Source organism: Zalophus californianus, chromosome 7 (assembly GCF_009762305.2).
Source record: "Zalophus californianus isolate mZalCal1 chromosome 7, mZalCal1.pri.v2, whole genome shotgun sequence".
Classification (NCBI taxonomy): domain Eukaryota; kingdom Metazoa; phylum Chordata; class Mammalia; order Carnivora; family Otariidae; genus Zalophus; species Zalophus californianus.
Window position 1 is genome coordinate 2,574,396 of NC_045601.1, and position 12,009 is coordinate 2,586,404.

Consider the following 12,009-nt stretch of genomic DNA (forward strand, 5'->3'; position numbering starts at 1 on the left):
CCCAGGCCGCATTGGCCCACTTTCTGACTTCCTCTGGGTGTTTGGGGCTCAGGCTCACAGATGTTACACAATCACACTGCCGTGTTATATAATCGCAACCCTTTCGTTATGGCTGCCCTTCACATACGAGGGCCCGGCAAAGACTTCTGTTAACACTGAGGCAGATACGAAAAACTGGCACTACGGCAGTGACAAAGTCCGCTCACTTGCTGAAATCAGTCAAGTAGGTCTAGCTTACTCTTTATTAATAAAGGTGACTTTTAATAAAAAAACATAATTTAATTCAAATAAAAAAGTACAAAATGTAGCACACGCTCACAGCTTCACTTACAGTCCTGGGAACACACACGCGGCACCCCCAGCAGTGCAGGCCAGCGACCCCCCTCCCCCGCCCCCGGGACAGCAGCACGGCGCGGGCAGAGGGAGCGAGGCTGCCCGGGGCCCAGCACCGGCTCCATCCGGACGGGACGCAAAGCCCAGCACTCCGCATGTGGTCTGAGGCCACTACTACTGTGACAGTCCAATTTGGATTTTAATACAATCAATTTACAGACTGGAAATAAAAGCACTGCTTGGTGGTTTCAGATGCATTCTGGTATCAAGTATGTTTCCAGGCATCTTTACACACAATAAATTACAACAATAAAGACGAGAGCCTGTGACCAACAGCTTCTCCTAAGGACGGGGAGGCAACGACGACTGCTGTCAGCGACAATTCGTGGATTAGAAGTCAAAACGACCTCCAGATTTCTTCAAAACAAGCAATACTAGCACACACAGGAGTATTTAATAAAAGCTTACTGGCCTAACAACCCTTCCACATGGAAGGAAATACAAAATAAAGCTGACATATCAAATCTTTCGGTAATAAGCTTCAGGCCACTTTGCCAACTCTCTGCACAACCGCCTAATACCAAATGCGCTTGGATTCTGGACGGTTAAAGCCACACACACAGAGTTGTGTGAACCTACAGCTTTATTGACACCTTTCAGTCAGCTCTTAATACTCATATTTTCATGGGTTCACTCCTTGTAATGAATTTGAGTTGTAGATAATCAACTTCCACAGAGAAATGTGTAGCCAAACCAAACTAAGAATATTGTATCTTCCACACACGGGCTCAAGTAGGAAGCTTTTGTTTAGTATAATGAAAACTTAAATTTTTAAAAATATCTGCAGTCTTTTTGAAACACAAGGCACCAACAGGGAGCAGACATTCCAGCAAAGAGTGATTGGGGAAAAAAACAAAAAATGGAACTGATCAGAGTCCTTTGTCCTTTGTTGATTAGAATACTTCCTTCTTTCACGTCTATGCAACATCTTCCAGATAATCCGCAACATCACTGAGCTGGGACACAGTCAGGTCCTGTGTCAGGTCATCAAGCTTGGTTGTCCAAAAGAAAAAAAAAAAAGAACCAGTATCAGAATGCAGAGTCATAAACAATCCTTAAAATACATTGCTATAATTTAAATATCTTATACTCTACAAACTGCTTCATATTCCAAAGTCCTCTACCTCACCCTCTTCCTATTTTGAAATCTGTGAGAATTACCAAAAGACTGAGCTAACAGCAAAACTCTACATTAACAACAACACAAAAACCTGCTAAAATAACCCGTCCGGAGCCCCTCTGCTAACTTGAATGCGGCACGCAGTGGCCTCCGAGGCCGGCATGAGGTGCCCGGTAAGGGGCAGACCGTGGAGGCTGACCACATGCCGGGAGTTCTCACTCAACCCTGCCAACAATTCTGGGAGGCAGGCATTCCCACTTGCATTCCATGAACAAACCAGCCAAGGACTGAAGGTTAAAGTTCGCCTAAGAACCACAGTCCATGAAAGAACATGTGCCCAGATGTTGCTGGCTCAGACCTGTTTTCATTATTAACATCTCGTTTCATGTATGAAACAGTGTAACATTTCTTTTTTAATTTTTTTATTGTTATGCTAATCACCATACATCATTAGTTTTTGATGTAGTGGTCCATGATTCATTGTTTCTGCGTAAGACCCAGGGCTCCACGCAGAATGTGCCCTCTTTAATACCCATCACCAGGCTAACCCATCCCCCCCTCCCCTGAAACACTGTTAACATTTCATTATAACCTCTCTCAAAGGCCTTCCCGTCTGCTAATCCCTTGATGGTCACGAGCACTGACTCCCTCCTCATTCTGGAAAGCAACGTTCACCTCCAGGCTGTAACGACCTACAACCCGAGAGGCCCTCGCCTGACCCGGCTACAGCTTTCCGTGGGCACGACAGGAGATCCTGAGAGGCTCCCTGACCTCTCCTGACACACATGGAAGTACACGCCGCTGTCTGCCTCATAAAAAGGCCATATGTGGATCTCGGGGCCGGACCCCTCACTGCACAGCCTGCGTCCACTTCTGGTGTACCGCCCCCACGGGCTGAGTGACCTGCCCACTGAGACGCAGCTTCACGGCCTCTCTTACACCTGCGCTGATTTCTAGCCTGACTTCTCCAAACGGGACGACTCGCTTCTGCCGACTAACACCACTGGGTGGGCCAGTTCTGACTCCAGAACCGGGGCCAGGATTTTGTTAAAGCTCTACAGTCCACCACCGCAAGAGACTCAGGCAGGAGCAGCACTCCTCGGGCAACGCCCACACCGTACTTTATCACTGGTATTGAGGTCATCGATGTCCACAGAAAGATCTTCTTCGATCTCTTCACCAATACTCAGCTCACTTTTCTCTGAGCGATGGCTGGTACTAGTTTGAGAAAGAAAAGAAAAAAGAACGTTGAATATAAACATTTAAATAAAATATAATAAAATGATATTAAATCTCATGAATTTCATGCATATTATCTCACTTGATCCTTAAAGTGACTTAGTGAGCCACAAACAGGCGAGTCACTTCAAGAGACTAGAAAACGAAGATCCATAAAGGTGACCATGGACACAAGGTCAAGGAAGACGCAAAGCCAGATTTTTACTATTTCATCTACTACATCGTGCCACTTCTCAAAAAAAAACTAATAAATTATTGGGTTTTTTTTAAGATTTTATTTGAGAGAGAAAGAATGAGATAGAGAGAGAAAGCATGAGAGGGGGGAGGGTCAGAGGGAGGAGCAGACTCCCTGCTGAGCAGGGAGCCCGATGCGGGACTCGATCGCGGGACTCCAGGATCATGACCTGAGCCGAAGGCAGTCGCTTAACCAACTGAGCCACCCAGACGCCCAATAAATTATTCTGTTAAAAAATAAATTCCCAATTGGGGGGAGAAAAAAACCCTGTCAATTGTATAAAATTCTCAGACTCTAATTTAAAATTTGTAATCGTATCCATAACAAATATTTCCAAACTATTAGGCAATCATTGGATTATACTGTCCTTATGTGTGTAAAAAAGTGGTCTGAAACAATGTATTAAGCGATGTCATCTGACTCAGAACAATAACTGGAGAGGGCCATTTTTAAAGTTGTGTGTGCCTCCCCCCTCCCCCACCCACCGCGTTTGCGGGGAGCACATGGATCCCGGCGACCCGACATCTCTTGAGCGACTCTGCATCCCTTCCTCGAGGCCTCTGCTTGACCCATTCTTGTCAAGTTTCCTGGACATAATGCATTTGTTCAACACATTCTAATGCCAAACCAAAACAGGCTTCCAAGTCCAGTGTACAATCCTGGATTAACTGTCTTCTCCCCATCTGCACTCAGTACCAACAGGAGAGTCTAATACACTAAAATGAGCACAAATGGAATTATGTCCTACTTCCTGTGTCAGAAACTGTTTACACTGTATTTGTTGCCCAACTACGTTTCTCACCTATTAAAATCATCAATGTAGTCATCTTCTTCTCCAGTCCCTGGTAAGTTCAAGAAAAGATACGTTACGTTTATACCAACACGCTCCACAATTTATCTGTGATCACACACGTACATTTCCTTCAGGAAAAACTACATTAACGAATTATATGGCAGCAGTAAAAAAGAAGTCGCCAGGATCAGAAATAGTATTATTAACATATGTGATATGAAAGTAAATAAACTGCCTAGGAAACAATAAAATGTCATAAAATGTAGTTAATACCCAGTCTTTTATTCCAAGTCTCTAAAAGCTTAATTGCATTGTATGTTTACCATTTATAAAGTCATTTGATATTAAATGATATTATATTCATGATAAGAGCAAGTTATCATAACTGTTACTGACACTTCTGAGTTTTTTTTTTTTTAAAGGTTTTTTTATTTGTCAGAGAGCGAGAGAGCGAGCGAGAAATATCAAGAGATAGAGCACGAGCAGCTGGCAGAGGGAGAAGCAGGCTCCCCGCCGAGCAGGGAGCCGGATGCGGGGCTCGATCCCAGGACCTGGGATCATGACCTGAGCCGAAGGCAGATGCTTAACCGACTGAGCCACCCAGGTGTCCCGACACTGTTACTGATACTTTCAACTCCGCATAGTATATAAAATTTTAAAGGATCACGAAGTGTGAAGAGGCAACAGGGCAAAGCAAACAGGAGCATCTCACTGAGACGCAACGGGGTTCAAATCCCAGCTCCACCTGTGAAGAGCTGTCCGCCCCTGGGAGAACTAGGTAACCTTCCTTGGCCGTTTCCTCAGCTGTGAAGACGGCCAAACCCACACCAAACACAGGGCTCACGTCAGGATCCATGCATGCGAAGTGCTGGACCCAAGCCTGGGACACAGTCTGCTCTCCACAGACAGCGACGGGATGAGGCTAGGGCTGCAGACGAATGGAGCAGCGTCAGCAGCGTCTGACCATGCAGCACGAGCACCTATGAGACTTCCAAATCCCCCTCCCCCTCTGCATCACCTGAGGGACAGGGAAAGGCCCCCCGAGAGCCATCTCCCAGGGATGGCCGGCACGTGGAGGACACACGGGCATGTGTGTGGCTGCCAGAGGAAGAGTGCAGACCATGAGAAGGAGGCCCGGCTCAGCGGCCGGCGGGGCTCGGAGGACACTGGATGCTCCTGAGTCCTTCCCAGTGTCAGACCGGACCATGTCTACACAGACGCACCCGGAGGGCATTCAAGTTCTAGACTAGTCAGACAAGATGATCCTCTTCCGATAAAGCCCATGATTACTTTGTCCATTTGTCAAATATGTGTGCGACTCCTAGGACCCCTGAAGTCCTAGAGTTAAGTGGTGCTTCTAGCCTCAAGGAGCACCAGTGGAAGGAAAGAGGCAGCCGACAGCCAGACAAACCAGATGCTGTTAGAGGGCCTGGAGAGAACTCTCTGAGGGGAAACCTAAAGAAGGTACCAGACATAAATTATTGGGGAACACGGGTTCCAAGAAGAAACACATGCAAAGGCCCAGACTCAGGAAGGGTGCAGTGGTTTGGAAAACAGTGAGGAAACCAATACACCCTCAAAATAATGAGTCTGGAGGGGGGGAGGGGGGAGACAAGAGGAGGGAAGAATAGAAGGGCTGTGGCAGGGGCCACCGAAGGCCTAGAACGTCATGCTCAGGACTTTAACCAAAGTGCAAAGGGGGAGGGGCAGGAGTGGAGGAGAACAAGGAAGTGATGTGTCGTTTCTATTTTCTGTAACATCCAATCCCTGCAGGAAGAAGCGCGCTGGGGGGAGGGGGGCACGCCTGGGTGGTGTCGTCAGTTGAGCGGCTGACTCAGTTTCGGCTTAGGTCATGATCTCAGGGTCACGGAATGGAGCCCCGTATCTGGCTCCGCACTCAGTGGGGTCTGCTTGAGAGTCTTTCCCTCCCCCTCTACCCCCCCCCACCACTCACGCACTCTCTCAAATAAATCTTAAAAAAAAAGTGACTGCCTCTGCACAAACTGTCGTCAGTCTGAGCTGAAACCGCTCCCCTTGGCCCTGACCCATCAGGTCTTGGCAGAGAAGTCACTTCCTGGGTGAGGCCTTTCCGGAATGCCTAGGCTAGGGTAAGTCACCCTACTATCCATTTTCACACCAGTGCATATGGACTCTCAACCCCAAGTATCTGTAGGGACCTGTTTGATGCAGATCTTCCCTACAAGAGTCCGAGCTCCACAAAGAAAGTCTGTTGTGGTTGCTGCTTTATCCACCCCCGGCACATGGAGTAACCCTGGATTCACAAAGACCATCCAAACATCTAATTACGAAGTGCTCACTATAGGCTAAGCCACTTCAATTTAGATTTTATTCTAAAAAAATAATCACCTTCGGGCAATCAATGCTAAAATTAGAAATCTAGTTACCTAATCCAAGTGATCCAATTTTATCATTGACCAGTTTCAGATCTTTCAAAACTGTGTTTCCTCTTTTACCTGTGAAGGAAAAATATTCACATAAATTGACTTTTGAGAATACAACAATCTCTAAACTGTGCCACTTTTGTTCAGCATAGGGTTTACGACTAAAACGTCCAAACCAAACACCAAGAAAGAATTACAAGCTCTGATGACACTGGCGTCATGCACTGCATGCCCGTGGTCACATGTAACCACACGTAAACACGTAGTCTCTATTGGAACCTGACCATCAAAATACTTTCCGGCCCAACTATCCGGCGTCACCATCCTTAACAAGCCTCACCGGGTAGGAGTTAATTACTCTCATCGATTTTACTTTCCTCTGAACTTCTCAACGTTGCTTTAATTCAATTGCTATTCCATCTACGCAACTGACCTCACTGGTTTTCCTTCCTCAGGCCCAAGTGCTCAATGTCCACATCATTCTTCCCTGATCAGTGTTAAGAGTGATGTGATCATGACATGCTAGACTCCCACTGCAGGTGACAAAGACCAGGAGAAAGGACAACAGCGAAACCGATGGGACGCATTAGCAAACATGAGGCAAGTTTGCCGGACGGCTAAAAGCAGCCACCCATCACCTCCTTCGCCTGGCCCGGCAAATCCTACCGCCCCAACGCGTGATGTAAAAAGGTTAATAGATACTGCAAAATTATGCAAATTCACACCACAATTTCCTAATAAAGATCTGCTTTTTAGGAAATGTTCTCAATAAATCTCACATTTATGCTGTGAACACGGTGTCGATGAAATCTACATTTACTATGATCTAGTAAATGAAGTTCACGCACATATCTCCACGTTTAAGGCTGTGCTTTCGAATCCTTGGTCTTGGTGCCATCTGTGTGTGGGGAGGGGGTAGGAAGTAAACTGTAGTCGTATGGCCATTCCATGTCTGCCTGACACCCCACCTCTCTGCTACACGTAAACATGTTAGATTCATACCCCAAAGAATGAAATCTCGCCATTTGCACAACATAAATAGAGCTACAGAGTATAATACTGAGTGAAGTCAGTCAAAGAAAGACAAATACCGTATGACTTCACTGGAATGTGGAATTTAAGAAACAGGTGATGGGGATTAAAACATACACTCATCATGATGAAAAAATATTTTAAAAAAATCAAACATACCTGTACCTCTGAAACAAACATTGTATGTTAAAAAAAAAAAAAAGAAGAAGAAGAAGAAGAAGATAGCAGGAGGGGAAGAATGAAGGGGGGGAAATCGGAGGGGGAGATGAACCATGAGAGACGATGGACTCTGAGAAACAAACTGAGGGTTCCAGAGGGGTGGGGGGTGGGGGGATGGGTTAGCCTGGTGATGGGCATTAAAGAGGGCATGTTCTGCGTGGAGCACTGGGTGTTATACGCAAACAACGGATCGTGGATCACCACGGCAAAAACTAATGATGTAATGTATGGTGACTAACAATAACATAATAAAATTAAAAAAAAAAAAGAAAAAGAAAGTGATGCCAATATCCAAAGTAGAAAAAAAACAATTATGACAGATCCAATAGCTAAAGGACGAATATTTTAACATTGACATGATGATTACCGTGGTATCACAGAATCTAGAAAACAAGTTCTTAAGAACTGAATTTAAATCCTACTGAAATCAGTCTAAATGTCCAACAAGAGAGAAATGACTTAAAGATGTTTACTATATAAGGCAGCTAAAAAGTCACTTTCCTAAAAAAAGTATTTTGATGGCACAGGAAAAACAGAAGGCAAACGATGAGGCGAACACAACCTTATTAAAGAGCAAAGAACAGGAACTACCCCTGGTAAAATCATGGGCTCTTCCTAAACAATAACCAATGACCACGTAGCATTTAAGAGAAAACACATCCTGAGTCCTCCAAGTCCGTGTCTTCAGTACGGAGACCCGGGGGCTTCCAGGCACTCACTTTCAGAGTCTTTCAATGAGGGGGCTCCGGTAAGGGAGCTGAGTCCACTTTTCAAGGGGGGCGCGTCAGAGAGTGATGCAAGGCTTCCTGCTTGCTTACCAGGTTCACTTCTCCTAACAAGAAACAAGTGTATAGTTAAAGGTCACGCTTACGTTCTGCCACTAAGACATAAACAACGTGAAGACACTGTACATGCAGCACAGGGTGCTGGGAAAGACAGGTCATACGTTACGTGGACTCAAAACCATCAAGAATACCTACAAGGCGAGGCAGGCTGAGCGTCATCACAAATCCACGGGGCACGTTATCAGTGAGAAATCCGCTCAGCTCTCAAATGATATCGCTGTTTGTCATCTTCAGTGTCCGTGACTTTTATCAGAAGCCCCTTCCGGTGCCCAGCAATGCAGGCAGGGGACAGCACAGGTGTCCCGCACAGCCCCGCCAGCTGACCTCCCCAACAGCCCTGAGCTCTGCCCCCCTGCGCACCCCCTCCCGCCACGTCCTACCTCTCTGAGGCCTCCTCTCCAACCCTGCCGTGCACCCCCCCTCAGGCGGGAACCTTCCCAGGCTGCTGCCCGCACACCGCCCCCACCTGCCCACAAGGTGCACTCACACCTCCCTCCTTCCAGCAGACAGCCTCCTCAAGGGGGTGCCCTGTGCCCCCAAGCACCCAGCAGCCCCTGCACATCACTCCATCTCCTCTCTAATGCAGGACTGTTCTCAACAGACACGCACACGGCCATTTCCCGCTATTTTTCCCCACCCCGCTCCTCCGCACCCGACCACCACAACTCACCAGGAAAGCTCTCCCCACCCACAATCCTCCCCCCATCCCTTCCTAAACCCACTCTAAGCCTTTGATACCCTGCCCCGCCCCCGCCCCCCCCAGCCCAGAATCCCACCATCCCTGCCTCCAAGCTGTGCGCCCTGGCTTTCACAACTTAGCTCAAGGACTCACCCTGGCCTCCTCCTTCCAGAACACCTCTCCTGGGTCCTCTCGGTCCCCGTCCCTCTTCCTCCTCCCTCCTCCCCTCGCTCACCTCCAGGTGCCACTCACTTCCCGGGTGACCACCCCCAGGCTACACCGGCAGCAGGATCAAACACGGACACCTCCCCCCTCATGCCCAGACCCCTTCCCTGCAGCCGGCTTCGCCTGTGCATTAGCAACCTTCCCACACCTGACCCATCAGAAGGGAGCTCCAGACTGTCACCTGGCCCACCTGTGCAGCCCAACCTTGCCCTCCATGCTTCACCTGTCAGGGGTGTTTTCCACCTTCTGGTTACTCCGCTGAAAACCCTGAATTTCCCTTGATGTCACTTTATTCTCTAACACTTAGCAACAAATCCTTTTGGAGCGAACCTCAAAAGACATCCCCAAACCACCTATTTCTCACCACTTCTGCCATCTTTTCACCTGGAGAATCCTGACAGCTTCCCAGCTGGAGACCCAGCAGCCCAGTGAGCTAGTCACTCCGCTGCTCAGTCCCTGGGGCCCCCAGCGCCCCTCAGGGTAAAGCCCCCTCCTGCTGGAGTCAGCGCTGCCCCGACCCAGTCCGTCTCCACAACCACCCCTAGCCGTTCTCTGACCTGTCGCTCACCTCTGCCTGTGCTGCGTGGAGCTCCGGTATCTGGTGTCCGCCGGGCTCTCTCACAAACTTGGGCTCTTTGCTCAACCAGCCCCTCGAAGGGAGGCCCTCCCTGACCCAACGCTGTAACAGAACAGCACGCACCTCCACACACTCACCGCCCCCGCCCCTGCTCCGACCCGTCACTCTGGCTGCATCCACCCAACACAGCATGTGGGGATTTTCACTTCTAGTTGCCTCTGTCCACAGGACTGTAAGCTTCTGAAGGCTGGGGCTCTGCCTGTGTTCTGACCGCACAGCTTGTGCCTGAAACAGCACCTGGCACGTGACAGGCACTCAGTCTACAATTCCCTACAGAAATTATGAGTATCTACACTTTTTACCAGCTGGAATTATTTTACAACATAAAAGGCTTTAAGGACAGAAAATCAGACTTACATATTCAATAATTACAGAAGCTTTAGTAGCTCATTTTTTAAATATAAAATATTTAGAAATTGTATTTTTAAGCCTCTAGTTTGATAATCCAAAAAGAGTTTACTCACCAACCGTAAGTTTTTTCTGGTTTAGGAATGGGATCATCAAAGAAAGAATCCCCTCCCATATCATCTTCATCTGGACAAAGACCAGCTTTGTCTTTGACATCTAGACTTTTGTTACTTAAGAAAGATCCAATTTTTGTTTCGTGGGCCAGCAAATGGAGACCGCTTTTGCTCTTTGGTTCTGACGAGGAGACACTCGTGTCACTGTGACTAGCATCATTACTGGCCTTCTAGAAAAGAAAAAAAAAGGGAAAGAGAAGAGGTCTCTTTGGTGAAATAAAACATTAATAAGCTATTTTAAATAGCAAAATGTCACGTGAACATACACAAATCTGTGTCTCTGTGTGCAAGTGCATGAGGGGGAGAGTAACTCCAGGACCTAAGAGTTCACCCCCAGTTCATAGCATGGCCAACTTCTGAAGGAGAAAATGTCCACAATGATGTGTTTATGCCATTCTTTGTCTCCCGCCCTAAATGGAAATATCTTTACCTATTGCATTTATAAACAACTTCTGCATTTCCTCTTAAGTGCACATCACCCCTTCGAAAATTACCTTAAAAATGAGTAAATTTCCAACTTGCATAAAAGAGAAGGTATTACTAGTAACGGAGGAAGAGTAGTTCACATACATGAACCAAGTACTAAAGCGACCCAGGGCGAAAGCGACAGGTGTCAGGGTGAAAGATGTCGCCTTTCCCACTGTCGTCCGAAGGCAGACTGGCTACTGAAAGCGCGGGTCTGAATTCAGACTCTCAGATAACTTCCTCTTGTGCCCAGGGACCCGCGCCATGGAGGTCTCCGGGCACCTTGAATCATACAAAATATTCAAAGCATTTTTACACCCATCCCGCTGATCTGGTGATGCTGGCATAGAACAGCCCAGTGCATTTCTTGTTGCACAAGGCCTTTTTACTCCATGCTTGGTCAGACTGTCTATGTCAATAAGAAAAATAAGAGCAAACACAAACAACCATGCTTGTCACAACAGAGGGAGCTGACATTTCTGAAGAGCCTTCCGGTCTTCCCACAGGTTACGTCCTTCTCACTCTCAAAAGCAGCCTACGGTGTGGGAGGAGCAGGTTCTGGTTTCTCTGTAGATACGAAGAGGCGGCATGAGGACATTCCAGTCACGTGCCAAGGTCCCCAGAAAGTGAAAGGGTCAGGTCAATACGGAAGTCTGATTCCAGAGCTTAGCTCGTAACACTTATGTCACGCTATTCAGTTGAGTCGTATGAAAATAGAGCTTCTGTGGGTTAAAACAGACAATTTCCCAAGATTCAGCCTTGCACACCAAAGAGGGCCGTGCTGTGTACAAGGCCTGTGGTGTGCAAGAGAAGACTCTCCTGAGCGGTGCAGGGGGCAGGCCGGCCATCCTCTACGACTAACCACACGATCCTAAGGAACTGATTGTTCGCAGGCGTGAGTGTCCCCAAGAATTCAACCAGACCAGGCTCTTCCAAACCTGGCTACTGCTGGGAGCTAAGAAAGAAGGCGTGTGCAGCTGGGGAGAAGTTTCTGGAGAAGACACTCCCTGAGGAGGACTGCCTTTTCAGTATGCGTAGAGACAGAATGGAGCGTGTGTGCATGAAGATGCACGTTTACACGTTTACAACAGGTAGAGGCCAGCATTAGTCGATAGCAGGCAAGACATATGCTATACAACTTGTAGGGCCTTGTACAGAAATTAATTATCGTAAAAGACATGTCTGGAAAAATAAACACCAAGTT

General features: G+C 47.4%; 1 protein-coding gene across 4 annotated transcripts in view; it reads right to left on the minus strand.

Moving 5' to 3' along the window:
* Window positions 1–224: 224 nt before the first annotated feature.
* CEP43 (centrosomal protein 43) overlaps window positions 225–12,009 on the minus strand; it is a 29,645-nt gene continuing 17,860 nt past the window's right edge. For 3 of the 4 annotated variants that reach the window (XM_027602365.2, XM_027602363.2, XM_027602364.2), the window contains 6 exons: window positions 10,284–10,510; window positions 8,153–8,265; window positions 6,186–6,254; window positions 3,790–3,829; window positions 2,635–2,731; window positions 225–1,385 (listed from right to left, as the gene is read on the minus strand). In XM_027602365.2, the coding sequence (XP_027458166.2) occupies window positions 1,311–1,385; window positions 2,635–2,731; window positions 3,790–3,829; window positions 6,186–6,254; window positions 8,153–8,265; window positions 10,284–10,510 (621 nt within the window). In that variant the 3' untranslated portion in view covers window positions 225–1,310. The remainder of the gene's footprint in view (window positions 1,386–2,634; window positions 2,732–3,789; window positions 3,830–6,185; window positions 6,255–8,152; window positions 8,266–10,283; window positions 10,511–12,009) is intronic. The other variant, XR_003521450.2, reaches the window with a different exon arrangement.